General features: G+C 64.3%; 1 protein-coding gene across 7 annotated transcripts; it reads right to left on the reverse strand.

The window, feature by feature from the left end:
• Positions 1–1,160: 1,160 nt before the first annotated feature.
• Positions 1,161–27,426, reverse strand: PLEKHA6 (pleckstrin homology domain containing A6). Of its 7 annotated transcripts, XM_082069155.1 has the most exons (26): positions 27,309–27,426; positions 16,347–16,427; positions 16,086–16,200; positions 15,888–15,992; positions 15,727–15,799; positions 14,946–15,046; positions 13,332–13,447; positions 12,632–13,123; positions 11,765–12,275; positions 11,517–11,603; positions 8,904–8,984; positions 7,430–7,498; positions 6,992–7,072; positions 6,651–6,800; positions 6,421–6,516; positions 6,046–6,157; positions 5,792–5,931; positions 5,014–5,163; positions 4,343–4,469; positions 4,136–4,245; positions 3,780–3,962; positions 3,482–3,646; positions 3,162–3,295; positions 2,896–3,038; positions 2,209–2,332; positions 1,161–1,742 (listed from the first exon to the last, which is right to left on the reverse strand). In XM_082069155.1, exons 3-25 carry the CDS (start codon positions 16,185–16,187, stop codon positions 2,217–2,219), a joined length of 3,444 nt encoding a protein of 1,147 aa, XP_081925281.1. In that variant the 5' UTR covers positions 16,188–16,200; positions 16,347–16,427; positions 27,309–27,426; the 3' UTR covers positions 1,161–1,742; positions 2,209–2,216. The 7 variants fall into 7 exon arrangements, with proteins under 7 accessions (XP_081925281.1, XP_081925280.1, XP_081925279.1 ...); XM_082069154.1 differs by having other exon boundaries at positions 15,888–16,200; XM_082069153.1 differs by lacking the exon at positions 8,904–8,984 and having other exon boundaries at positions 27,309–27,359.
• Between the last annotated feature and the right edge of the window lie 509 nt (positions 27,427–27,935).

The following is a 27,935-nucleotide window of genomic DNA, read 5'->3' on the forward strand; positions in this document are numbered from 1 at the left end:
AATTAAGGTTGTTGTTTTTCTTTAAAAAAAAAAACCAAACCCAAAGTAAGGAGCAGCGGGTTCCACGATGGGGCGCACGGGGGTCCCGGCGCACCGGGCTGAGCTCAGACCTGGGGCAGGAGCCCCCGGGTGCTCCGTCCCCTCGGGTCCCCAGAGATGGGAGAAACCGCTGCCTGCGGGTCCGAGTCCCTGGCCGCTCCGCCGCTGTGCTCGGGGACAGGGAAATAAATGCATCATCTCTTAAAACTTACAGTCTCTTTATATTTTATTTTTAAATAAATTTGCTTTTAATAAAAGCAGAAAATATATATATATTTAAATAGTTTTTTTTCTTTTTTTTTATTTATTTTTTTATTTTTTTACTGATAAATTGGCAAAGAATCTGCTTTTGTAACTCACCGGCAGGGCTGGTGCCAACAACCCTGCGAGAGAGAGCTTAGCACAAAACAGTACCTCCCAGAAAAGAAGAGAAAACCAAATATAGATATATATTATAAATGTATAATTTCCATAAAACATATATTAAGGCATGTAATAGCAAAATAAAGGGCCAGCTTTATGAGCTAAGAGGGCTGCGGGAGGCTCGGGAGCGGAGCGGGACTCCGGGATCCTACAGTATTGCTACGGTGGGTGACGGGGATTTGGGGGGGTGGGGGGTGCAGGGCTGGGTCCTGGGGTGTCAGGATCAGGCCAGGTCAGAAACAGCTGCAGGACGGACAGACGGACGGTCTCCAGCTCCTCACCCGTCCCAGCACCGTGGGATCCCACTCTTCAGACAGAACCCGCTTTTTTTCCCCCCCTCCAGAAAGTTAAAGAAAAGGGTAAACTCGCTACAGGAAAACCAAACAAGCCAAAGAGTCTGGAGTGCAACGGCGACGCCTCGGGCTGAGACGCGGTGCCAGATTTTCAGGGGACAGAGGTGACAGCAGGATGGGGGGGCAGCCGGGGTGCTGCTCCCCACGCCACAGACGAGCCCCATTGCTGCCACCTGGCCCCAAGCCCCCTCCCCTCCTTGTCACCGTCCCCATCCACCCGCAGAGGGGTCTCTGCCGATCCCGCGGCTTCGCTATCCCACCTCCCCCCACTGCCCCTCCGCTCCCTGCAACGTCCCCCTCCCTGCCCAGACCTCCTGCTCCGTGCCTGCGGTGCCCCGGCCACTGTGTCCCCCCAATCCCGTCTCCATCCATCCTGTCCCCGTCACGGCTCCTTCCTCCTCCTGCTGAGCCACAAGCAACGGGATGGGCTCTGCCAGTGACCCCCCCCAGCCTGACAGATACTAAAAGCATCCCAGTCCAGCGCAAGGACCATCCCTGGTGGGAACTGGCAGGTCTGCCCAGAAGAGCCATTTCACAGACCTTTGGGAGACCAACACATCAGCACAGGGGGCCCGGGGTGTCCTACGCCCCCCCAGGGCTGCCCTGGCGCAGACACAGCGCTGCAGACGGCCCTGCCCGCTGTCCACGCCAGCCCGATGCCCAGGACACGGCCGATATGTCCCCACGCCGGCTGGTAGCCCGGGGGCTCCTTGGGGACCACGCTCCGGCGGACAACATCCTGGCACCCACACGGCGCCGCTGGTGCTGTGTCCCCCTGGGCGGCTCTGCCGGGTGGTCTCGCCGCCGGTGGGAGGGAAGGGGGTCCGGGAGAACCGAAAATGATGGCGAGAGGTTCAGGTGTCACGTCAGGGCACTAAAACGTGGCCCCGTGGAACTTGCTGGTGCCGGCAGCAGCCAGGGCTTGAGCTGGAGGGAGAGGAGAGTGGGGATGAGCTACGGGTGGGGCGGCCGGTGGTGGGGCAGCCCCTGTGCCCACCCCACAGACCCTTCTCCTGCCCTGCTCGGAGGAGAACCTACCACAGACCCGGTTCTATGTGCCCATCCACTTTGCAGCCACCAACGTGGACATGTCAGGGCAGGTATCCCCCAGAGCTTCACCCCGAGACTCCCCACCTTTGCTCCCTGCATGGCCGCCCTGCCTGGGGCAGCCGAGCCCCCCTGCCCACGCCGGGTCCCGGCTGAGCCTGGAGGGGCTTTGCCTTGCAGGACACCAACACTCAGTCCATGAGAGGAGATGGGGCTGACGTGGCTGGAGAGACATTAGCTGGAGCAAGCAGCGATGGATAACGCCAGGCACAGAAGAGGCACCCCCCATCCAGCCCCCCCCGGATGGAGAGAGGGTGGGATGAAGTAGGAGAGAAGAGGTTCTTACTTCATGGCTCAGACACGCATAAAATGGCTGTTGTCGGCGCCCCGGGATGGTTCAGACGAGAGGGGGTTGGTCGGTGGAGTCGGGGAGGCTGGGGAGGTGGGAGGGCTTGGGGTAGCGCATTGAGCTGGAAACGAGACATGGGAGAAGCTGCTGGAGCGGCGAGGGGATGGAGGAGACCCAGCCAGAGGTTAGCGGAGGGGAGGAGAGGGAGAGGAAGGACGGGAGGAAGCAAGCACGGTCAGGACAAACAGCCACAGCGGTGCCTGGCCCTGGACGCACACGTGAGTCCCCGCAGGGCTCCTCATGGACAGGGCACGGCGTGTCACCGTGCTCGCTTGGGCAGCGCCACCATCCTTGCTCAGCTGTGCCATGTCACCATGCTCGCTGCGCTCGGCGTGTCACCGCGCACCGCGTGGCCAGGCGCTGCCATCCTGCAGCCAACGCTCCTCGCAAGGCTCCAGATTCCCTCAACACCATCGAGCCCACCCGCTCCCCCATCCCTGTCCCTGCCCCATGTCCTGAGAACCTCATGTCCATCTGTCCAACCCTCCAGGGATGGTGACTCCAGCACTGCCCTGGGCAGCCTGTTCCAATGCCCAACAGCCCTTTGGGGAAGAATTTGTCCCCAGGATCCAACCTCAGTGTCCTCAGGTGCAACTCTGACCCCCGCACCGCGCTGCTCCTTACCCGAGAGCATGCGGCCCCGGCGCGAGGCCTCGGCAGCCAGCGCACACGAGATCTCGATCCTCTTCTCCTGCTCCTGCAGCTGGCTCTCGGGGTCCTGGGGGGCGTCCACCTCCCCCTCGCTCAGAGGGATGACGTTCTGCAGGCTGCACAGAGCGCCCGGCATCAGCACCCACTCCCAGTTTCAACGGGACACACGTGGCTGGGGAAGGGGTGCAGGCGGGTGCCCCCCAGGATGGCTGGGGCGGGCAGGGGTGCGGCAGCCTCACCTGGATTTGGCAATGAGGGTCTTGATCCTTTCCACCTTCTTCTGCTTCTCCTTCATCTCCTCGGGGCTGAGCGGCGTATCGGGCTCCAGCTCGACGTACCGCTCAGGGATGAGGACTTTGTCCGGCGTGGAGAGCTGGGTGCGGAGGAGAGGGCTGAGCTGAGCCAGCGCTGTGGACCCGTCCCCAGCCCAGCACCCACCTGTCCCGCTCTCCCCCAGCACCGGCCTGGCCGGGCACTCTGAGCTGGATCAACCCCCGGTGCAGGGTGCGGAGGGAGGGATGCCCCAGGCTGCCACCTCCCCCGGACACCCCGTCCTCACCTCCTTGTTGATGTCCACGTCGTAGTGCTGCGGCTCCAGCTCCATCTTGCGCAGTCGGGCGATCTCCTCTTGGGGCGTCTCGTAGACCTTGCCGGGGTCGTCGGAACGCAGCGCTGCCTCCAGGTCCGAGATGTCCACCTCGTGGATGCTGCGGTGCCGGCGCACCTGTGAGGGACCGGGATGGCACATTGTCCCCTTCCCCAGCCCCCAGCGTCCCCTCTGCTCCATCAGGAACCTCAGTCGCTCTGCAAAGCAGCAGCTGTTTTTTCCCAGCCCTGCGGCCGGTGCAGGGACTCACCACCTTGTAGGAGGCGGGGGCCTTCGTGCCGGGGGGGTCGGGCTGCTGGCTGCTGGGGAGCTGCAGGCTGCGCCGCTTCTCCTTCATCGAGCCGCTCTGGTGCCGCTTCATGCGGTCGATCTGCTCCTCCACGCTCATCTTCACCTTCGTCTCGTTGGCGAACACGGCGCTCTTCGGTCTCTCCTGGGGGAACCCAGCCCCACGGTCACGCACCCGCACCCACCCCGTGCCACAGCCCCCTGCAATGGGGACGCTCAGCCCCCTCTTGGGGTAGGGGGAACATGCTGAAATAGCCCGGGGGTCCCGAGGAGGCTGCAGGCTGTAATGCAGCCCCCGGTCTGCTGCCCCAGCCCTACCCGAGAGCCCAGCCCGTTGGCCATGCCGCCCGTGCTCCTCCTCGCCACGCCAGCCGCCGGCATCACCTCCTCCTCCGCCGGAGACTTGGTCCTGGGGGGGACGATGCCCACTGCGGAGCAAACCCAACACCAGGCTGAGCCTGGGGAGCAGGGGCAGGGGCCCGGCGAGGCACAGGGAGATCGCGGGAGAGGACCCCGGTGCCGTACCCTTGTTGAGAGCCGCTTGCTTGTCTGCCTCCTGCTCCTGCCGGCCCTGCGGGAGCCCCTCTGCTGGGGGTCCAGGGGGGGCCGCTCGCTGCGCCTCTTTCTTGCTCTGCTCAAAGCTCAGCTTGGGCTGCAAGGGAAAGCAGGTCCCTGGTGAGACCCTGTCCCGGCTGGGGACAGACCCGCTGCCCTCCGCAGCCATGGGGTGACACGCAGCCCGCAGACACAGTCCCTTCCACAGCCAAGGAATTACCAGGGATTCCCAAATCCAGACAGGAGTTTTAGGGGGGTCAGCCCCATCGGCAGAGCTTGCCAGGGGGAGCAGTGCCACAGAAGGACAGTGAGAGAGGTGAGGGCAGAGGAAAGCAGAAGGGCTGATGTGGGGCTGCAGCAGCTTTGGGGGCACCCAGTGGGTGCTGTATGTGGGTGCAGGGGACCTGGTGGGGACAAGATGGCCACGGTGAGGCTGCCAGGGGGACGCTGCCCATTCCTCCCCTTGGCGAGGGCAGTTACCAGCCGCATGCTGCTGTCCCCTGGCCAACTGGCACCTCCACGCTGTCCCTGTCCCCTCTGCCAGCGCAGCCCCATCGCCTGCCTCGGCCCAGCCCCTGCCAGCCGATGTCTCGGTGAGGAAGAGGATGGGAGCCCTGGCCGCTCCAGAGAGGTGTCGGTACCTGTCCCCTCTTGGCCTCGCCGCTGTGCTGCCAGGAAGGGGAGCTGGGGTACGGCCAGGGGCGGCTGTCACTGGGAAGCGGAGGGACGGTCGGAGGAGACTCCAGGGGGACGTAGGACTTGGGGAGGGGAGGTCGAGGCGGACCCGGTTCCTGGGGTGGAGAGGAGCGTGAGGCGAGAGAGCAGAGACGCTGAGAGCCGGGAAGGAAGAGACAGTTAGAAAAAGATCGAGACAACACACAGTGGAAGCGTCGAGCCAAGGGGAGGAGGAGGGAGAGCAGCCGGTGCTGCTCCCGGGGCCCCGCGGGCTTCGTGTCCCCACGCAGAGGGGACAGTGCTTCACGCTGCCTTCGCTGCTGCGTGTCCCCAAGGCCAGGCAGGGCTCGGGGCTGCCCGAGCGAGGGGCTCCCAGGAGACGCTGGCACCGCCTCCGTGCAGCCAGGCGGGGTTGGGGAGCCCCCAGATTCCACCCAAAACTTCACATGGACGAAGCTCGGGGTCCAGCAGCGCTGGTGTCACCACGGGCAGTGAGACGGGAGGGTGGTGGCAGCAGGAGCTGGAGCTGAGCAACTCTCAGCCTTCAGGGCTGCAAAGCCCATGGATCCAGATGTCACGGAGGGTCACCACAGCCATGCAGGTGGCCAAAACGGTGTCCCCAGGCAGAACCATGAGGAAAGCCAGCTGTGCTCTGTGCCCGGCCTCACCGAGAGTGAGGGCTCGGGCCAGGCTGGGGACACGATGGTGGCAAAGGGCTCCCTGGGGACACCCCCGATCACTCACCTCGCTGGGTCCTGGCTTGGTGGGCGAGCCCTGGGAGCCGGAGACGAGGGAGAAGGGGCTGAGGGGGCTGGTGAGGCTGGCCGAGCTCAGGGGGCTGGCGGGGCTGTTGGAGCTGTACGTCGCCGAGGGGCCGATGGCCACTGCAGAGAGAAGCAGAAATAAGCGTGTGCACCACGGCCTCCATCTTCCCAAGTGGGTGCTGCCATCTGCCTCGTGACAGCAGAGGCGCCAGGGCAGGGACGGGCCCTGCTCACCCCGGTGCTTGGCCGTGTCCGTGCCGCGGGACGGGTTGTTCTTCCGCAGCCCCTCCATCACGTCCTGGATCCGCCAGATCTCCTTCTGGATCTGCCGGTTGAGCATTTCATTCTGGAGGGGAGAGAAAAGGCAGCAGTCAGAGCACCCAGAGCACTCCCACTGCTCCCCTGCACCCCAGGACCCGCGGGCGTTCAGCCCAGGCAGACACAGCCCGGGGGTCCGAACCATCACACCCACCACTCTTCTCCTGCCAGGAGCCATTGTTCTGCACCCCGAGGCACCTGCCGTGGGCTGGGGGGTTACAGAGACCCAGCAGCATGGGGAGCACCCTGGGGATGGTGGGGGGACCCCAGGGATGGCAGGGCCCTGCTCACCTGGATGTCCAGGTTCAGCTGCTCCCACAGGTCGTCGTGCAGGGCGGACACCTCACTCTCCAGGCTCTCATACTCAGCGGTGCTGTTCGCCAGGGCCTGGGGGGAAGATGAGGGGATTAGGGGGGGTCTGTGGCAGGTTTTTATTTTTTACAGGAAGGAGAAAAGGGACCATGGAGGTGGGGGACAGTCCTGGCGGCTGCTCGGGGTTGACGGAACGGGGACCCCATTACCGTGCTGGCCTGTGACAGCTCCACACGGATGTTGATGAGCTGGTTCTGGAGCGACTCCTTCTTGTGCAGCAGCTTCTCCGGGTAGGCGGGTTGGCTCCCAAACATCTCCAGCTCCTGGTGTGTCCCCATCAGGGCACTCTCCAGGCTCTCCTGCAAGGAACAAGAGGGGGACGCAGCCGTGAGAGCCTGGACGTCTCCCCCAGCTCAGCAATGTTCCTGCTGAGCTGTCCCCAAGACAGCAGAACGTGTCACTTCCTCACCACAAAGGTGCTGTCTGGTCACGACCACCACGTGCAGCCAGGTTTGTCCCCGGCCGGCCGCTTGAGCTGCCCACCACATACCTTCTCTGCTCGGAGCTGCTGCACCAGCCTCTCCTGCTCCCGCAGCACCTTGTTCTGCTCACACAGCTTCCCCAGCAGCTTCTGTCCCCGGCGGGGAAAGAGAAAGGGAGGGGAGGATGAGAGCCTTGCGATGGGGTTCACCCGCGCAAATGGCTCCGTGCTCAGCCAGGGCCAAGTTCCCTGGCAGAGACAAGATGCAGCCAGGACATGGCTCATGGATTTGGGACAATATATGGTCGTGGGGAAGGTTTCCAGCACACTGCTCTCATTGCAGGGACTCAACCCCCAGCCAGGGTGACACAGGACATGGGGCAAGAGCAGGCAGCTAAGCTCAGTCCCCGGGCAACACCAGGTCCCATCTCTCTGTGGGGACAGCAGATCTGCTGCGGGGGACAGGGACAACAGCACAGGACACACAGGACAGGCGTTTGCTCTTACATCGGTGTCCTGCTCGCTGATCTTGTAGGCGTGCAGCGTCTCCCGGTAGGTCTCTGGGAAGGGCGTCACCTGCAAGCAGAGCGTGGGGTGAGCCCAGCTCCGGGCTCCCAAGAGCAGGGAGAGGCAAGAGCCGAGCTCCGGGTGCTCCCCGGGCCGGGCAGTCGCCGGCATCGCCGGGAGGCAGCGGGTGCCGCAGGGATGTTGGTTCTGGAGCTCTCGCCCTGCTCGGTGTCTGGGATGAAGGCACAACCTCCCTCCCCACCCCCAGCGCCCATCGCTGGGGGAGCCAGGGGGATTATCCGGACACAACCTCCCGCAGGATGCCGAGAGCCGAGTTAAAGACATGCTCGTGAATCATTAACTGCCTGGCGCGTAACTGCCACCGTGTCACAGGCAGGGAAACAAAGGCAGAAAGATTAAGCTGTAATCCCACTTAGCAGAGTGGAAACACCGATAAATCAGCAGCTGCATCAGGAGCTGTTTACCATCCGGCTTCTCTGTGAGTCATTTTCCTTTCCTGGAAATCTAAATTACTAATGGGACCTCAACAATTAAATGCCTCTGAGATCTTGAGATGAAAGGCATAAGATAGGAAGAAGGGGATCGTTATTGCTAGAAAGCAAGATGCTACTTTAGAGCCATTTAGAGCCATGCAAATAGACTTGAACCTGGGAAATGCCCAGGAGGCTGGGGGCAGAGTCTGGCAGACACGGGGATGCTGCTGCCTCGGGGCAGTGAGAGCATCTCAGCAGCTCCAGCTTCACCCTCCAGCACACCCCGGTCCCCACGCACGGCGGACGGGAACAGGCACGTTCTGGCCATCGGAAAACCCAGCGATCGCCTGGTCTCTGCCCACCAGGAGCTGCCCTGGGCAGCACGGGGGCCCGGGACCCCCTGCCCGGGGCTGGCGGGTCACAGTGACCCACAGCCACATGCCCAGGTGACAGGACCTGCCTGCGCTCGGAGTTGCAGCTCAACACGAGCAGGGACATCCCGATGCTCCCGCAGCCTCTCCAGGCAAGGGAACTGAAAACTGCGGAGCCTTGGGGGGTGAGAGGCTGTTTCACCTCCCTGTTATGGGAGTTATTGCTTTGGCTGAAGAGCCTTGGGCTGGGTTCCTGGCTTTAAGCCATCCCACACCTTCCCCTTTCTCATCAACACTCCACAGCAAACAGAGGGTGAGCAAAGCACCCGAGTCCAGCCCGAAGGAGGACGAGTCCAGGACCGCTGCGTCCCCACCTCGCGCTCTCAGCACAAGGATTTACCAGGTTTTAATGGCTCATGGATGGATTAGCAAAGCCTGGGATGGACTAGCAGGTCCCCGAGAGCGTGATGTGCCAGAGCCGCATGGATGCTGGAGCCTGCATGAGTGGCAATGGCAGGAGGTGACCTCGGGGATGGCAGGAGGTGACCTCGGGATGAGCGCGGGGTGGCCGGCGTGGCTGCCATGCGGGGCCCGCGGCCAGGGCCTTACTTGCATGTAGAGCTGAGCCCTGGGGGAGGAGGTCTCCACCATCCTGTTCACCATACTGATCAGGGTTTCGCTCTCGCTCATCTACGGCAGACAGGGGAGGAAAGTGCAGAGAGGTCAGCAGGGACGCGCTGGGTGACACCGCAGCGGCTCAGGGCATCGGCTGCAGGATGCCACCGCCAAGAGATGTCCCAGGGGCCCGAGCCGTGCAGGGACAGCTGCCTGGGCCGCTGCTGCTCCCTTTTGTGCACTCAAGAGCGTCCCGGGCTGGTTGCGTGCCCTGAAAACTTTACTGAAGGGAAAATACAGATAAAACAGAGCCAACCCCGAGCTGGGCGGCAGCAAAGTGGCCACACAGACACAGGCTGGCACAGCGACGCCCACGGCTGCGGCACACGGCGTGGTCCCAGCAGGCAGACAGACGGACAGACCCCACTCCTCATGCTGACACACAGCTCGGTGCCCTGTCCACCCACAGAGCTGGGGCTGCGCATAAGGGAGGTGACTGAAGCCTGGGGGTGGGGACAGCAGTGTCCCCCTCCCTGCCCAGCAACCTGCTGGGACCTGGGTCCAAAAATCACTGCAGGACCCAGCACAGATGATGCAAAAGAAGCCCCTTGTGCCTTGTGGCCACGACGCTCAAGGTCCAAGGGGTGACAGCAGTTTAAACACAAACCAAGGACCAAAGCCCGACTTGGGGGCAGGTAACGAGGTGGGGCGCAGCCAGGGAGCCACCCTGTGACCAGACAAGGAAGGAGAGAGAAAATAAAGCAGCAAGCTGTTTGAAAAGAGATACTTGGGAGTGTTACTCCAAATGAGTCTCTGCAGAGGTCAGTGGGAGAGGAGGAGGAGATGCAAAGCCTTTTTAAGGAGCGTTTTAAAGAGCCTCGCAGAGCAAGCGCTGCTGCCAATGGCCGCGAAATAATCCAGAGAGCTTTTATTGCGGCGACTGCTCCTGCCTGCCCTTGGCTCTGCTCCAAGGCAGACACAGATCTTGGCGATTACTGCACGGACGGAGATTTGCAGACTAATGAGATTGTCTCTGGGGCAGCAAGCCTGGCTTTTGCAGGCGAGCGCCTGCGCCGCAGCACGGGCTGGTGGCTCCTGTCCCCAGCTTCGACCTCCGCCCCGGCCTGCGCTTCCCACCCCACCAGCCCCGGCATCTCTCCCAGCTGATTGTGCCTCCCAGTGCTCCTGGGATGGAGCCACTTCACAGTTTTCCTCCAAACACCCCTGGCATGCAAAAACCCCAGAGCTGCTGCGCTGGTATCAGCCTCGTGCCCACCTGGCATCAAACCTCTGGCCTTTGAGGGGTAACAGGGCCAGCACATCACCAAAACCACCTTGTACCTGTCTGGCTCCCCATGGCTCACCCAGCACCCCCGGCATGGGGGACACCAGCCCTGGGACCCCTGCAGCCACCAAGGCACTGCTGGGTGTGGGGACACGGCCACACTGGTACCCGGCACCTGTGTCCCCAAGCCAGCGCAGTGCAGAGTGACCTGGGGAGGGTTTCTGAGCTGGGTGTCCCCCCTGCCCCCCAGGGGCAGCTCCCTGAGGCCCCCGGAACAGGAGAAGCTGCCCCAGTTCCCCCCCAAAACCTCCCAGTGGCTCCAACACCCCACACAGAAGGCACCACCTGGGGGATCGTTCTGCCAAGTGAAATGAGTGACCCTACAGACGGGGAGGATGGAAGAAGCAAACCAAAGACAACTCGTGCTGCTTTAATGCCAAGAAGGGTGAGGATGGATGTTAGGGGAAGAGATGCTGCGCTGGGAGGGAGGAGAACGCCGCTGGGGACGGGGCGCACGGGGACAGAAGCAGCATGAGGCTTGCAGCCAGCTCTGCCTACCTGCTGGTCCAAATACTCTAGGTTTCTTTGCAACTGAAGGTCTAAAAGTTCATCCTACCAGGAGCCAGCAGGCATGCGGCAAGAAAACGAACACACAGAACATATAAAAGAAGAAGCAAAGCGGTTAGGTGAAGGCTATGGCAACGCCAAGACCTCTCGGCTGGGGAAGCTGGGCACCTCCCGGCACGGAGCTGCCGCGATGTGCCCCATGGAGACCTGCTCTGCTCCCGGCTCTGGTGCCTGGACGAGGCACAGCCCTTCCCTGCAGCCCTGGCTGGCGAGGATGGATGAGCATGGGCGGCTTATGGCAACCTGCGCTTCTCCCTCCTGCAACAGCCGGTCCTGCCCACAGTCTGGGGACACCTCACCCCACCGGCTCCGGCCCCTCAGCGCTCCGAGGGGAAACTCGAGGCAGGAAAAGCAGCGGCTGTAGCCAGAGGTGAGGAAGCGAGAGGGGAGCGGTGTGGGGTGTGCGCCAGGCTCAGCACCGCGGGGCGGATGGGGGTCCCACTGCCCCGGGGGCTGCAGGGCAGGGACCGGGGGCCTCTCCACAAGGGTCTCCTTCCAGCATGGCCAATAAAAGGACCTGCAGTCCCCAGCAGCCCCAGAGCAGCCCAGCTCTGACCCGAAAAGCTGCCCTGGAGTGGAGCGGTTCCTCCTCAGCCGTCCGGGCAAGGAGCCCCCGCGCTGGCCCATCTCCCTGGGGTCTCTGTGCACCCCACTCCGCCGGGGCTCACCCCCCTCGGCACCCGCGGTGTACGCACCATTTTGTCGTGGACGGTAGGGGATGCCGGGTAGTGGTAGGGGTACATTCCCGCAGGGACCGGCCGCCTGTCACCCAGATAGTCGTACTGAGAAGAGAGGAGACCCCCCCCACCCCAAAACCAGAGACATGTGAGAGAGGCCAGAGAGCACGTGCAAGAGCAGACGGTGCCGCAGCATCCCTGCCCTGACACCCCCAGCGAGCACCCCCCGCTGACCCTGCGCACCCCGAGCACCGACAGGCACTTACCTTTGGAGAACTGATGGATCGCCTCATCATGAAGGTGGTGGGGTCAGCGTAAATCTCGTCCCCCCGCGGCGGCAGCCGCTCGAAGCGGGCGCTGGGCGAGCGGACGGGGGAATAAACCCGCGCGCGGGCGTAGGAGCCCTGGCTGGGCGAGCGGGGCACGGAGCGAGAGCGGGGCTGCAGGGACATCCGCCGCAGGGAGCCCGAGGCCGCGTCCACCTCGTCTAAATAAGTCGGTTGCCTCCCAGGCGCCGGTAGCCAAAGCGGGACGTCTTGCCGGCCAAAGCCGGGGTGCTCCTTCCAGTCGCGGAGCTGGTAGGTGCCCCCGTTGCGGAAGGAGTGCCGCTTGTCCTCCAGCGCCCAGGGCGGGCTCACCCGCTCGTAGGCGGGCATGGAGCAGATGCTGTCGGGGCGCACCCCCGGCGGGTAGTACTGGTAATCCTCGGGGTACTGGGGCGAGTAGGGGGAATAGTAGTCAGGGACCCGGCGAGACACGGGATAAAACCTGGTGGGGCTGTTGGGGGGGAAAAGAGCCATGAGAGTCGGGCTGGTGGGCAGCAAGCAGGGGTGGGGGTGGGAGCCCCAGAGTGGGCAGCTCTGACTGCAGCATCTGGAAAGCCGGCTGGGACCCCTCCTGCCAGGGATCCCGTGGGGACCTCCCCTCCAAAACCCCCCCTGCTCAGCTTTTCGGGGTGTCCCACACACAGCTCAGAACTGGCACACCGCGACAGCCCAGGAAGGGGATTTTCTGACCCCAGGAAAGCAGATGGGAAGTGGAAAAACCTTCCCAGAGCATCACCTAAGGGGAAGCCCTGGAGAAAAGGAGCAGGACCCCCCGCTCTGCCCCCATCCATCGCCATCAGCTCTCACCTCTGCAGCTCCTCGGGGGGCATGGCCCCCCGGCGCGAGTTCACCCACTGCTGCAGCTGCGTCATGGAGCTCTTGCGCTGGGCGATCTTGTCGGGGTTGGTGCGGGGGGCGAAGCCGCGGCGCTGGGCCGCGCTCTCGCCGTCGGGAGGGGGGTACGCGGTGCTGCCGGGGCGGCTGGGCGAGGCGTAGGGCCACCCGTTGGGCTGGGACGGCCGCTCCGCGCTCGCCGGGACCCGCGGTGCCTCGGGGTAAGGGCTGCCGGGCTCCGAGGGCACCTCCTGCCCGCCGACGCCGTTGGCTTTGGCCAAGGGCTCCTTCTTGCTCTCCATCCTCTCCGACTTCCTCTCCATCTTCTCCGAGCCGCGGCCATCGCCTTCCCCCCGGGTCTTGGCGTCGGGCTCGGCTTTGGGGTGCTCGTGGTGGGCAGCGTTGCGGTGGGGGTGGTGGTGGTGTTTGCTGGGGGGGATGTTTTCCGAGTCGGGTTTCTCGTGCCTGGAGGGTGCCGAGACAAGGGACAGGGTCACCTTCCCCTTGCAATGCCCCGGTGTGGCTGGTAACGTCCTGTCCCTCCCTGAGCCTTGGGGTCAACGCTCCCCCAGTTCTGCTCTTCAGAGGGACCCCTCAGAAGGTCCCCAGCCCCTCTGCCCCACCTCCAAGAGACCAGAGGAGCGGGGGACACGGGGGGACAGCAGGCGCTGACCTCTGCGTGGGGGGGATCTGCACCCGGGCGGCTTCGCCCATGGCTTGGATCCAGGACTCCTGCTCCTCCGTGTTCTCGGCGCTGAAGAAGTAGGTGCGGATGCCGGCGTGCTCGGCCTGGGGGGACAGGGACTGCTCGTTACCCGCCGGCGTCTCCTCCACCCAGCAGACCGTCACCTGTGAGGGGCACAGAATGGGGGGACAGACGGGAGGGTGAGAGCTCCATTTCCACCCCCCGGCTGAGCGTCGCAGCCATGTGCGCCCTCAGCGGCACCGAGTGGGAGGAAGGGTCCCCGTCCCGTGACAGCGGCAGCGCTGGCTGGAGCGTTGTCACTCATGCAGGGGTAGGGGGAAGGTGGCTTCTGGGCCCAGACAACAGTTTTTGGGGAAAATGTTTTGCTTTTGGTCCAAGACGTTGGTGCCCACCCTTCACCTGGAAGGCAGGTCTGGCTATTTAAGGCCTTTTTGAAGCTTCCACCTTCCCCTCTGTGGAAAGGGATGGGAGGAAGAAAAGGGAGCAGGAGGTTTTTCACCCCCAAAGACTTTCAGGTCTAAATCTCTTTACAAAATTAGATTAAAAAAAAAATGGTGGTCTTATTAAATCCCTTCCCTTGGGCTCCCACCTTCCCCAGAGCATGCAGCCTCCGTGCCCAGGCGCGGGGTCACCTCCTGCAACCCCCATGCACTCCTGCTCTAAAAACCAGCCCTGCAGCCAGAGCAAGAGATGAAACCAAAGCGATTCAGCCCCGGATTAGCGCGAGCGGGGTGAGCAGAGCGTGCCAGCAAGCCTGCGCTCCCTCGCGCTCCTGCATGCACCGCAGACACAAGAAGGTACTACCTAGGTGGTGGCTGGTGCGGTGGGATGCAGAGAGACCTCCTGTCCGGGGATCCTCGCCCGCGGGGAGAGGAGGAAACAGAGAAGGGTCAGGCTGCAGTATGGCAGGAGCTCAGACCTCCCGGCCCTCGGGACCCTCTCTACCAAACTGAACCATCCCCCACAGCTCCCGTGTGCAGGTGGAAGCGCAGGCACGAGCCTGCAGAGCCCAATACGTGGGCAGCAGCTTTCCAAGGCTCCTTCCCCACCAGCGTCATGAGCCGAGAGAGACATTTCGACACCTCCAGGTCACTTCTCTCTCTCACCCACAGAAGCTGCAGGCAGAGCCGCTGGCACAGTAATGCAGGTTTAAGGGTGGCAGCTACAAAAATCCATCCCTCAGACTGGGAAAACTCCTCTGAGGCACCTATGGGCACCCCAGGCACCGGCTCTTGCAGGAAGGCGCAGGTTTTTGTACAAGTGGATGCGAGTGCACGCCAGCGTGTGCATTGGTCCAGCATCGGGCGAGCACCCCCCCAGGCTGGGGGCAGCAGGGCACCCCAAGGGGCAAAGCCCAAGAGCAGCTCAGGCCTAGGGGGAGTGATGACCTTGGAGATGCTGCTTTGCCCCACTCGTGCCTCAGTTTCCCCAGCAGGAGGCACAGCTGCACAGAGTATCCCAGGACTTGCTCCATGCCCCGTCACCAAGAAAGCAAGAAGAGGGAGCAGCGGGGACCCCGCGAGTATCACCACTGCCCCAGCGCTCCATCCCAGCCAAGCCCCGGCACAACCAGGTGCTGACCTTGAACGTGTGCTTCCTGCTGATGTTGTCGGAGGGCTGCACGGCCGCCACGCGGAAGCTGAGCAGGGGGATGCTGCCCAGGATGCTCTCCTCCTTCTCGTCTGCTGGGCAAGTGCAGGGGTTACACACATGGAGGGGCCGGGAGCCCCCGCTGCCCCCCAGGAGCTGCTGTGGGGACAGGGGCCGTGGCTGCCCGGTGCTCCCGGCAGCTCTGCGCTGGGCTCCCACTACAGCCTGCTCAATAATTCATGCCCTGCGCTGCCAGGGCTGAGCCCAGGAGCTGCCAGGGAAGGCATTAACCCCTGGGGTCCCCAGGGTGCGAAACACCCGCGCAGAAGGGTTCTGTGCACGGCCACTGCTCCCCGGCAGGATGGCACCCCCGGAGCCCTCGTCCACGCTGGCAAAACCTGCTCCGAGCCCCGGAACAGCCCTGGGTGTGCTGGCAGGTGCCTGGCTGGTGGCCACTGGGTCCTGCCAGGGGGACAGTGACAGGAGCAGAGGAAACGGCCTCAAGTTGCGCCAGGGGAGGTTGAGGTTGGATTTAGGAACAATTTCTTCCCCAAAGGGCTGTGGGGCATTGGAACAGGCTGCCCAGGGCAGTGCTGGAGTCACCAGCCCTGGAGGGCTGGACAGACGGACATGAGGTTCTCAGGACACGGGGCAGTGCCAGGGATGGGGGAACAGTTGGCCTTGATCTTGAGGGGCTTTTCCAGCCCAAATGACTCTCTAATTCTACGACATGAGCCATGGGGGCACCCAGGGCAGGTACTTGCTGCTGCACCTTTGTAGTAGAAGAGGCAGCGATCCACCAGCACGAACCAGCGCTTGTTCCACTGCTTCACCCCCGAGCTGGCCTGCGAGAGAGCGGCGGTGAGAGCAGCGCCCCCCCGGCGAGGGGGGGTCCCGGCCCGGGGGCTCCCGGCACGGTGGGAGCTCTGGTACCTGCTTGTACAGCCACCCGCTTTTGGTCACGGCAGCATTGGGGTTCCTCTTCATGGAGTTGGAGCGCTTCCCGAAGGCGATGCCCTTGCGGGAGGTACGTGCAGCCTGCAGAGGGGAGAGGAGCCCTTCAGTCCCTGGGGGGTCCCAGCACCCCGTCCCTGCTGTCACCTGCCATGTCACACGGCTCCGGACACCCACCCGGCCTCCGGGACGCTCCGGGGGCACCTCCGACACCATGGTGTGGTTGGAGGGCTCGCTGGTGATGGTCACCGGTCGCTTGCCGCCCACTTTGCTTGACATGTCCAAGGTCGGTCTGCGGCACAGGAGAGCTGGGTCAGCAGAGCTGCGCTTCTGTGTCCCACAGCAGCCGGTCCCTGGTGTCCCCCCCCATGTCCCAGCCCACCTTGGGCCCCCACAACAACCCACTCCCCAAACCGGAGGAGACGGGAGCCAACCTACTTTTGCAAGTCAAGTCTTGAGTTTTCCTCGGGGACCCGTCCCGTCACTGGGTGCAGGAACGTGTTCCGCCTTTCATTGTGGCTGCGAGAGACAGCAGGGGCGGTGGTTAGCGCTCCCCTTCCCCGCTACCCCAACGAAACCCTTTGATTTCAGCACCACGTTTGCTGCCCGGAGCCCACACCAGCGCTGGGGCTGGGTCCCTGCCCCGAGCAGCCCCCGGTCAGCTCCTGCCGTTCCCATGGTTCAGATCACTCAGCACATTTCATCAGTGTTTCCCAGAAAGCGTTTGCCTTGCTGGGAGCTGAAATGAGGTCTTTGGTGGCCAAGCCCTCATTCCTTCTGCTGAACACACCCCCGACGTCACCATAACCCCCCTCAGAAGTCACGGCTGCAGCAGCAACGGCCCATCCCGGGCTGTGCCTGCAGTGATGTTCCCAATGCTTTAGAGCTGTCAGCCAAGGCACCTCGAGTCAGGCTGAGAGCAGGGTCAGCTGGCACCACACAGACCCTGCACAGATGGATCAGACCCCGCTCAGCCCCAGCCCCGGTGCTGTTTTGGCGATGCCAGGGTGCAGCTAAAGGCAGGAGGAACGAGGCAGAGCTCCCACCGGGCTCAGCCGGCAGCGTTTGCCGTGTCCCTGCAGAGCCAGTATTGCCGGGAACCCCAGCACCTCGCTGCTCCGGCTGCAGAACCCGCTCACACGCTGCTGCCCGGGCCCCTCGCTGCTGGGGCGGCTTCAGGACAGAAGGACGAGGTGCATGTCCACCCCAGGGCTTTGCAGCGGACCCCGTCCCCGGGACACCCCTCCTTCCCAAAGCCGCCGGTGCCTCCAGCCACCGCGAGGCCAACACACCACCAGCCCGGAATGCTGCCCAGCTTCTGCGTGTCAGCAAAACAGGGGAAGTTTGAGCAAGAAAACGCAGCTGCCAAGACCATCCCATCCACACACGCTTCACCCCGAAGCTGGGCTGCAGCCAGCCTCTCCGGATGTTAACTGCTTTCTGCCCAAAAAGCCTCGCTGGGAGCTGCTCCCCCTGGCTGTCCTGCCCTGCCACAGATCTGCTCTGCTCTGCTCTGCCAGCCCCCCCCCAGCAAAAACCCAGGTGAGGTGTCTGCACCCCACAACGTGGGGCAGCAACTGCTCCCCAAGCCCCCCAGCACCGGGTTTTCTGCGCCACGAGCGACACGAGTCGCCCGCGGAGCCAGCCCGGCCCGCGCTGCGGCAGCGGCAACAGCGTCTCTGCCACCCGGGCTGGTGACGCTCCCAGACTGTTGGCCCCCAGCAGGGGACTTTGGGGGGGATAACATGGTGGTATTGGGGCAGGTCACAAGCTCCCCCATGATGCTGATACACGGGGAGGGTGCAAGCGCGGAGAGGGCAGCACCCCAACTGCCCCGGCCCCAGGAAGCGGGGGCTGCCCTGACCCACCGCTGTGCCCAGACCCCAGCCAGGGCGTCCCCCCAGCCCCACACCACAGCAGGGCTCTGCTCCCACAGCCTGGACTCTCTCCCCACCCCACAGCAAGCCCAGGACACCCACCCTGCTTTGCAGCCCCTCCTGGCACCCACCCCAGTGCATTCCCCCCTTCCCAGTCTGCTCCCACCCCCACACGTGGCAAGACCCCAGGAAACGCCTGGGGAACCTCCTGAAAGCTGCGGCTCCCCCGGCTGACCCTGCTCCAGAACCTCCCGCGTCCCCATCGCTCCCAAGCACTGCAATGCAGCAGCCACTGCCCGGGCTGAGGGTCCCCTGTCACCGCCTGCCCGCGGCCCCCCCTGCCCCTGCCAGCCCCCCCAGGGCTCCTACCTCACCCGCCGGTCCGCCCGAAACTTCAGCATGATGCCGGGGACCCTCCCAGCTCAGCGCCGGCTCCCGGCTCCCGCCATGGCCGCGCTGGGGACAGCCAGCCCCGTGCCACCTGCCGCCACGCTACGAGGTGATGGCACGTGCCATGGGGACAGCAGCCCCGTGCGGGCAGGGGGATGCCGGCAGTGGGCGAAGGGTCTCGCTGTCCTCTCCCAGGTATCCCGGTTCCCCAAGCCCTGTGCCGGTGACATTGGCGCTGCCGGTGGCAGCGGTGGCGGAGCTGCCGTGGGCTCCGGTGCAGCCGGGGGTTGGCGAGTCCCGGTGTGCGGCAGCCAGCCGGCAAGCGACGGGGACAAACGGCTGGCGCTGGCGTCCCCGCGCAGAGGAGAGGCGAAGGGCAGCGCGGCACACGCCGCCTCCCCCAGCCCAGGTGCGGAGCCGGGGAGCAGCTGGCGGCGGCGAAGGGTGAGAGGGGAAGGACGGGGGTGCTGGGCCCCCACCCCACCCACGGGGCTGCCCGGGAGGGGGGTGTCGCGGCGAGGGCGGCAGCGCGCGGAGACGAGCTCTGCCGCTGCCCTGGATTCACCGCCTGCATCCCTTCCCCCTGCTGCTGTCCCCAAACCGTCCCCGTTCCCCCCCCGCGCTGCCATTCCCTCCCCAGGCCATGCCAAGGGAAAATCCTGGGGAGCAGGATGGGCACGAGCATCGACCAACAACCCAGCAGCTGCAGGGGGGGACGAGACCCTGCAGACATCCAACAAGGGGGCTTCAGCACCCCCAAAATTCCAGGGAGCCCTTCACATCCCAGCAGGTGAAGAGTGGGGAGCCCGGGAAGCAGAACGGGGGGGACCCACCCCACCCTCCGCCTGGGCACGGCGCTTTGGAAAGCAATGGCGAAAACCTCCGGACTGTTATGATAATGCCTTGTGGGGGAGGGAGGGCAGCGCTGACATTTCAAAGAAAGCTCCAAAGAAGGAAGCGGAGCACAGGGAGCCAGCTGGGCTCCATCAGCCGCATCGCGGGACCACCTCGGGACACCACCCGCCGGCCATTGCATCATTCACCTGCTCCTCCCCACAACCAGTGCCCTCAATTCCAGCCCTGCTGGCCGCCCGGCCCGGGCGAGCTGGCTCAGCACCAGTGCCCGGCTCAGGGACGCTCCCGCTGCCCCATGTCCCCACCACGGGCAGAGGATGCGCCAACACAGCGGCATTATTGCTCCCAAACACCAAAATCCACCATTTTAGGACACCCCGCGCCAGAGCTGCTCTCTGGGCACGGGGGAGCTGAGCGGTGTGGCCACTGCTGGCCACGCACAGAGAAACCTGCCCAGCACAACACAGCAGCACCAGCCCTGGCGCTGGCTGCCCCGCTCACTGCTCCCCAGCACCGCGGCGAAGCAGCCGGGGATCAAGGTCCCCCAACGGCCCGTGGGTGCGTGCCAGCCCTCTGCCAAACACCGTGCGCACGTGGTGGTGCGGCCACCGTGGAGGATGGGGAGCCACCAGACAAAGCTGTGGCCCCTTTTGGGGACAGCAGGGAAGGGGATGGTGTGGCAGGAGCAGGGAAGGCAGAAGCCACAGCATCCACCCATGGCTGCACTGGAGACACCATCCCTCCCAGCACAGGGGTGTCACCCCACCAGTCACCCCAGTTCAGTGGCACAGGGAGCTCTGCTGGGCTCACTGGCTGCCCTGGGAGCCTTTAAGCCGGGTTCAACCCAGGAGCTGCTCTCCTGCACCAGCTGCGCCATTTCACAGGCGTTAGCGACCGGGGGTGAGCAGCGACACGGCATCTCCACCGACACGGCATGTCCATTGACACGGCACCTCCACCGACACGGCATCTCCACCGACACGGCCCCTCCACCGACACGGCACCTCCACCGACACGGCACCTCCACCGACACGGCACCTCCACGGCACCGACACGGCCCCTCCACCGACACGGCACCTCCACCGACACGGCCCCTCCACCGACACGGCCCCTCCACCGACACGCTTCAGGGCTCCCAACAGCAGCTCGTGGTGGGGTCTCCCCCAGACCTCCCAGGAGAGAAAAGCTGGTGCTTTTTCTTGGGATAAACATCAAAGAAAAAACCCCCTAAACCCCCTCTTGCTTTTTCACGCAGGTAAGGAGCAAGAGAAGGGAACAGCTGCAATAACTGCAGAACACAACTTTCACTCAACGCTGCTTTTGTTCCTCCTTCCCAAAGCCGCAGCTTGTTGAGAGAAGGACACCCCCCTGCCCTTCCACAGCCCACCAAGGTCACGGCTTTCCAGCTCTTGCAAACCACAAACCGTGGCTGGGACGTGTCCCCAAGCGAAGCCCGAGGAATCCCCGCCGGGTGCACCCAGAGCAGCAGCAGGGTGCTGGGGCGGGGGGGGCGCTCTGCAGCCGCCCTTGGCAGCAGCTGAAGCTGTGAGAGACTTAATTCTGCCCCGGAGCAGGTGAAACGGTGACAGGAGGGAGCGATTTCCAGCACCAACCCAAGGCTCACTATTTGGCAGCCCCATAGCCCCCGAAGGCTCACTATCTGGCAGCCCCATAGCCCCCCAAGGCTCACTATTTGGCAGCCCCATAGCCCCCCAAGGCTCCTTATCTGGCAGCCCCATAGCCCCCCAAGGCTCCTTATCTGGCAGCCCCATAGCCCCCCAAGACTCACTATTTGGCAGCCCCATAGCCCCCCAAGGCTCACTATCTGCCAGCCCCATTGCCCCCCAAGGCTCACGGGGACACCAGGACATGGGGACACTGGGACACCAGGATATGGGGACACCAGGACATGGGGACACGGGGACACCAGCTGTGGTGCCCACGGTGTCTATGATGTCCCATGGTGTCTGTGGTGGGCTATGGGGCTGCCAGATAGTGAGCTATAAGGGCAATAGGGCTGCCAGATAGTGAGCAGGGGGGTGGGGGGCAGGAGGGATCCGCCGCTCCCCCAACCACTCAACGGTCCATCTGTCTGTCCGGGCACTCACCTCCCGCCACTGCCGGCAGCCGGGGCGCTGGGTGTACAGCACACAGACTGTGGGGGGACACGGGTCAGGGGACGGACACCGCCGATGCCGGAGAGAACCTCCCTGGAGCCGCAGCCTTCTCCGGGGGCTTTGCCCCACACACCCCGGGCGGGTTTCGGCTGCAGCCAGCGAGCAGCACGGCCAGGCCAGGCTTTCCCACCCGCTTCTGCACGCACACGCTCCACATCGGCCCCGCGGGTCCCGCGGGAGCCGCGCCGGGAGGGAAGGCAGCAAAGCCTGAGCTGGATCCAGCCGGGAAGGCGCAGGGCGGCTGTGCCGGGCCCGCCGAGCCGGGGCAAAGTCCTCGCCAAGGGCGGCCGGCGGCTCCCGCACACCCACAGCCCGGGGGAACGTCACTGCCAAGGAGCCACAGTGGTCCCGAGCAGGGACGTCCCGAGCAGGGACATCCCGGCTGGCCGGAGTCCACGGGGATGGAGAGGAGCCCCCGCCGTCCTCAGCGCGGCAGCGGGATGGCCGGGAGCAGGGGGAAGTCAGGGGATTTCCAGAGAACAAAGCGGCTGCTGGCAGCCAGCACGGCGGGGAGGGCGAGTCCCCCGCTCCGCTCCAGCTGGGGTCGGGGAAAATGCACAAAAAGCGCCGGGAGTTTGTGTTTTATCTCCCTGGCAACCCCGGCTCCATCACTGGGGTGGCCCGGCCAAAACGTCCTGCTGCGGGAGGCGGAGAGATGGGGGCAGGCGCAGCAGCGTCCCGTACACATGGGGTGACATTTGGGGGGTGTCACAGTGGTGTGACAGGGGGGCGAGGATCTGGGGCAGAGCGGGTCACAGGTCACCCCCTGGCAGCACTGAGTGCACGGCTCTGCTTTCACCACATGGCTCCATCACCCCTCCTTGGGGACAGAGCCCAAATCCCATGTGCACGGCTTGTGCCTGGGCTTGGTGCAGCCACCAACGCCCAGCCGGGGGGTCCGGGGGTGCCTGGGCAGCTGTGACACCTCTGCCGAATGTGATCCACTAATGCAGCCTCCAAACCGCAAGCCAAATCCAGACCTGGAGGGTTTAAACCTCTCGCTAAGCTCTTTAAGAAACCACTTCCAGTGGGCAGAAGTACCTGTCCTGAGCAATTGCTGGTACAAGGCGTCAAAACAAACCCGGCCCCAAGGCTCACCGAGCCAGGTCGGGTCAGGAGCGGGGATTACAGCAGCGCTGGGGAAATCCTGCCGGGACAAATCCTCAGCACCTGCTTAACCCATCGCACACGATAATCCAGCATCATCCCGACGGTGATGGGCGCCGCGGTGCCTTCCGTGCCACGACCTGCGCCTGCCACATTTCCCGCTGCACCCGCCACTGTGCCGGCCACCTCGGGTTCCTGGCAGCTCTTGGCCACCTCCAGGCACCGGCCGCAGCAGACAATGGCCCACGTGTGCCACGGCCGGGCTCCCGCCGACGCCGCACGCACACGGAAACACGCACAGTCACCGGTGCCACTGCGACACGCACACACCCACCAGTGCCACCGCGCGTCCCCTCCGTCTGCGCCGCTCGCCAAGCCGGTGGCTCTCCCTGTGGCTCTCCTGCAGCCGGGGTGGATGATTTCCTTCCAAGCCCATGGAGACCGTCATTGGTATCAATCATTAACAGGCAGGGCAGCTGCCGGCAGCCTTAACCCCCTCGGCACCGCGGCGCCGCGGGGCGAGCACGGGGAGGCGTCCACCCTCGGCTCGCGCTGGAAGCCGCTTTAACGGCACCGCAGGCCCCGGCAGCCCAGCCCGACGGGTGCAAGGGGGTTTGCACGGGGCTCCGCACCCCATGGACCCACGGTCGTTCCTGCAGCGTCATGTCGCTCCGCAGCCCAAACTGCACGGGCCCCGGGAGCAGGCCCGCGTATCCCCATCCAGCCCCATGTGTCCCCATCCAGCCCCAGGGACTGTGTCCCACCTCTGCGGAGCCGGGGCAGGACAGGATCTCTCAGCTCAGGGGTCCCCGCGCTCTCTGAGCAGCTTTTCCAAGGAACATCAATGGCTGTAACTTTATCCGAGCGTGTTTACAGCCCAGCTCTTGGCTCCCTCGTCTGCTGCTCAGCCGGCACACGGTGCTGCCAGCGCCCTGACGCCGGGGTCTCCCGCACGCCGTGGTACCCACGGGGCTGCCCACATCACCAGCACGTGCATCCCCAGGGAGAGGGGGCTCAGGCTCCCGGCGCTGCAGGAGGAGCACAGGGGCTGTCCCTGTGTCTCAGCTCCAGGAAGCGGATGGACAGATGTCCCCTCCCGCGCCCCACTGGCTGTGCCACCCCACCTGCAAAGGGGTTGAATGATTAACCCGCATCACCAGGAGCGGGTAGAGCCCTGCTCTGCTCATGCACATCCCCAGGGCACAACGGCACCTGGGGAGCAAACCCCTGTCCCCCAGTGTCACCCCCGCTGTCCCCAGAGCATCCCGTGCCGAGCTCCGCTGGTTTGGCCGGCCCGGGGCAGCCACCATGTCTCCCACCAATGCAGAAGGACACAGAAGGGGCTCAGGCCCCGTCCTCGTCCCCATCCCAGCTCCCACGGCTCCGGATGTACTCACAGCCCGTGTCGGGTGGCAGCGCAGCCCGGCTCCGGCGATCGGACACCAACAGAAAGGGAATTTTGCATTCGCAGCCCCAGCTGCGGCCCCGGGGGCGTCGGGCTGCGAGCGCTCACAAACAGCCTTGGACAAACATCTGCGCGGCACCACCCCGCGCAGGCTGGGAAGCGGAGGGCTGCTGCGGGGATGGTTTTAATCATCATAGAAGACCATCAAATGGCTAAAAAACCCCACAGACGGGAGGGAGCTGTAAATAAGCGCAGACACGCAGCTGATAAGAGCCGCTGGCAGTGGGGCTCGGCTCCCCGCGCCCGCACGGCTTTTGGATTTCCCATTCCCCACCTCACACGGGACAAGAAGCCACAAGCTCCTTGTAACACGCCAAGCTGGGAGCGCTCGGAGGGCGCCGGGTGCAGCGATGCTGCGGTGCAGGGTGGCTCTGCAGTCCCGTCACCACCGAGCCCCCGGCACAGGGAGCAGGGTGACCCCAGCCTGGGCTCCACGGCAGCTTGTGCTGCTCCTTGCAGAGGCTTTTGATTGGTTTTGTCTAAATTACCGATTTTCCGCTGTCAGATCTCCCACGGGCAGCTCTCACTCGAGCGATTTAGCAAATGGGTGCGCTCATACGGATGAAAAATAAAGTCGTAAAAGCAGCACCCTGGGGTGCAGGAGGTGCGGTATGGTGTGTTGCTCTGCTAACACCACAGTTTCCAGCCTGCGTGACCCCGGCAGAGCGCTGCCGGCACGCTGCCCGTGGGCGGTTGGGTTCGGGGAGGCTCTGGGTTCGGGGGTTTTGGCGGTTTTGGTGGTTTTGGCTGCCCCCCAGCTCACGAGCTTCACCGCACTGCTGCCAGCCCTCCGAGTGACTCACGGGCTGCTCTGCGCCCCGACCTCCCGCCATCAAGTCCCGACACGTTCGGCACATTCCTGGCATAGCCGGCTGTGCCGTGCCGGCGCCAAGCCCGGCACCTGCCGGAGCAGCGAGGCCGGGGGGACGCCAGGAGCACCCCGGGCTGTGTCATGGTCTGGTGGCCAGGACGGCCCAGGGTGGCCACGTGTACCCATGGGGATTTCCCCGGGGCAGGAGCAGCTCGGCTCTGCCTCCCGTGCCACGGTGGAGCTGGCCCGGCCGCCCGGTTGTCACCGCGGGCAGCCTGTCATCTGCCGCCCCAGTTGCCTTCCTGGTGCAATGTCGCCCTTCCCTTACATCGGCATGGGTGTGATAGCGGCGTATGGGGAAACTCTTCATTTTTAGATCTGATCCCGTACCTTCGTGGGCCTCGGAACAGCTTGTAACCGAGCACTGACGCAACAGCGCACGCATCGCGGTTGTGCAAGCGCGTTGCACCAAACAGCTCCCAAGGACGGGGCCGCCAGCCCCCTCCACCAGCCACCAAACCCTCAGCCTGGCCGGGAGCACACAGCGATTCCCTCGCCCCGATTTTGTCACCATCTCCAGCCCACCGTACCCCGGCGCGGCGGGGCCATGGCCCGGACAGTCAGGCACAGCTTCCAGGTGAATCACTGCTCGTTTCCAGCTTCCCAAACACGTCCTAATTAGCGCACAAAGCCGACAGCAGCCCTGGGGGGCAGCTGCACGGGAAAAGCAAGATATTTGCTGGGGGACAAGCAGAGGCAGCTGCAAACCCTCTGCACCCTTCCAGATGGGACCCTCAGAGCCTGCCGGGGTGCTGCAAAGCCAGCACCGGGATGGGGCACACCTCTGTGCCACCAAACGGCCCTCGTCTCGCTCCGTGTCCCCCTCCCCGCGGCCACCCCCGCAACAGCACAAACACCCTGGGCCAGTTTGGCAGCGCAGCGCCGGCTCTGCAGAACGAGATCTTCTCCTGAATGAAGTTTAGTCACCGTGGGATGTTTCCAATTGGAAATCAGGACAGTTCCAGGCTGAACACATGCCAGCTTTCCACTTCCCAGAAATCCCATTTGCAAGTGAGCCTGTTGCCAGTTCCCCGTTCTTCCCCCAGCATCACATAAATAAACGCGCCCCGGCCCTCCCTCTGCCCCGGGAGGGAGATGCAGCCTCCAGCCCCAGCCCCGCGGCCACGGCCGTGCCGGGAGAGGAGCCGGTGGGACGGGAGTCGCTGAGCCGGACTGGTGCTGGAGCTGAGCCCGTCCCAGCCCCGCGAGAGCACTTGGTGGGGCCTCTGTCGGCGGCGGCACAGCCAGGACGAGCCCTTTGCCGACACTCCTGCCCGCAGCATCCCCCGAGGATGCTCACAGGTTCCTCCCAAGGATATCACAGCATCCCCCCAAAGATGCTCACAGCATCCCCCGAGGATGCTCGCAGGTTCCTCCCAAGGATATCACAGCATCCCCCCAAAGATGCTCACAGCTCCCCCCGAGGATGCTCGCAGGCAGCCAGGTCAGGGGAGCTGCACCAGGTTTAGTTGAGGGGAGCGAGCACAGTGGCCGCCCTCTGTAAGAAACTGGTTTGCTCGGCGCTGGGAAGAGCCAGAGGGTTGTGCCAAGTTTCCAAAAGGCAAAGATGGGCCAATACATTTGGGAAGAGCAGTCAGGAACCGGGGGGGCTGGGAGATCCCTTTGCCGGGTGCCTGTGGCACGGCGGCTCTTGCTTTCCTATGGGTTTGGGTCAGGGGAAGATGTTCCACATGCCTGGAGACCAGTGTCCCCAGCCCAATCTGGGCCAGGAGTCACTGGGAATCAAGGGAACAAACAAGAGATCATTATAAAAAACCTCAGCTCCTAAGGAAATCAGTAAGTGGAAAAAAGCCATTTGATTTGCCCAGATGTGTCCTCCCTCCCCAAACATCTCCCTGTCCCAGCAGGACAGAGCAGGCACCGCGTATGGACCACAGAGCTGACATCCCAGCTGGGGAGGAAGGGGCTCTTGCAGGCTCCAGGGAAGCACAGGGAGGCATGGCAGGGTACAACAGGGTACAGCACAGTGCTGCTTTAAAGAAGGCTTTCTTACAACATCCCTTTAACAGAACAAAGCAGGCGAGGCAGCTGGGTCTCTCCCCCGGGAGCACAGGTCATTTTAAGCAGCGCTGCCAGGAGATCTCAGCATTATTCCCCAGCGGACTCAGACAAGGGCAGGGACACAGCTGCCCCAGGTTCCAGAGCAAGTCATAGGGCAGGAGCATGATCCCTATGAGCCACGAACCGCTGGGTGGGCAGGATCCCACCCGCATCCCGGCTGGAAGCGGAGCTGTGTATGGAGCTGTGTACGGAGCTGTGTACGGAGCTGTGTGTGCACTCGGCTGCCTCTGCCCCACTGCCAGCCCTTCCAACCTTATCATGCCGCCACACCTTCCATTTAGCTCGCTGCAAGGAGTTTAACCCCTGGCAGCGCACAGCCGGGCTTTCCCGCGCGCTGTGCCCGCGCCCGGTGGGACGCACGATGCAAACGCCTCCGCCGTGCCGGCATCCAGGGCTCACCAGCGCCCGAGAGCAGCTCTGCAGCCGCCCCACAGCATCGCCCGACTCGCCGGAGCAGCGCGAACCCCTCCAGCATCTCCATGCCCGGGGGCTTCTTCCTCCATCCCCCCGGTCCCATCTTACCCCCGCCAAGGGCCAGGCTGTGAGGACAGGGCACCCAGAGCCGGCTCAGCCTACCTGCTCGCCAGGCGCTGCCGGGGCCGCGGCACCGGCCACGGGGAGGGCGCTGGGCTCGGTGCCAAGGCGGGGAAGCTCGGGCTGGCAGAGAAGGGGGAGAAGCGTTGGCCACCGCCGAGAGCCGCCACGTCCGCGCACGGCAGGGTCGGCCCGGCTGATAAGCCAGGTCTGAAATCTGAAACGGCAGGTTGGCTCCTTCCTATATAAACAGGCGCTCGCGCGCACACACCCCCCGCGCGCCGGCTCTGCCACTCCCGCTGCTCCCGGCCACGCCAGAGCCCTGCCAGCCCTGCGCCGGGACGGCCACACCGCCCGGCCAGCGGCCAGCGGCCAGCGCCGCCCGAGTCCCCGCCGGTGCCGGCACCGGTTCAGAGCAACGCCTGACGCTGGTTTCTGTCGTGTCCCAGGTGTATTTTCACCTCCCGGACAGCTCTGCTGAGCGGGGTCTGTGCTTTGGGACCCACCGGTGGGCACCGCCCGGCACCACCTGCCCGGTGCCGAAAACAGCGATGTGGGAAAAGCAAATAGTGCATTTTTTTAACCTTGTAGAACAGGTTGGAGGGACTCGGCGCCACGCTGGATCATCTGACAGAGTGCCTGCGGTCATAACATATTTCGGCCCCCCTC

Source organism: Streptopelia decaocto, assembly GCF_964273445.1.
Source record: "Streptopelia decaocto genome assembly, chromosome: 19".
Lineage (NCBI taxonomy): Eukaryota > Metazoa > Chordata > Aves > Columbiformes > Columbidae > Streptopelia > Streptopelia decaocto.

What these genes read in the sequence shown, in the direction of transcription:
- PLEKHA6 (XM_082069154.1), bottom strand. Translation starts at nt 16,187, where the DNA reads ATGTCAAGCAAAGTGGGCGGCAAGCGACCGGTGACCATCACCAGCGAG. An exon ending in GCAGGAAGCACACGTTCAAG is followed by an intron (nt 13,448 to 14,945) that starts GTCAGCACCTGG and finishes CTGTCCCCCCAG; the next exon opens with GCCGAGCACGCCGGCATCCG. An exon ending in AGCAGCTCCGAGCAGAGAAG is followed by an intron (nt 6,801 to 6,991) that starts GTATGTGGTGGG and finishes TGTTCCTTGCAG; the next exon opens with GAGAGCCTGGAGAGTGCCCT.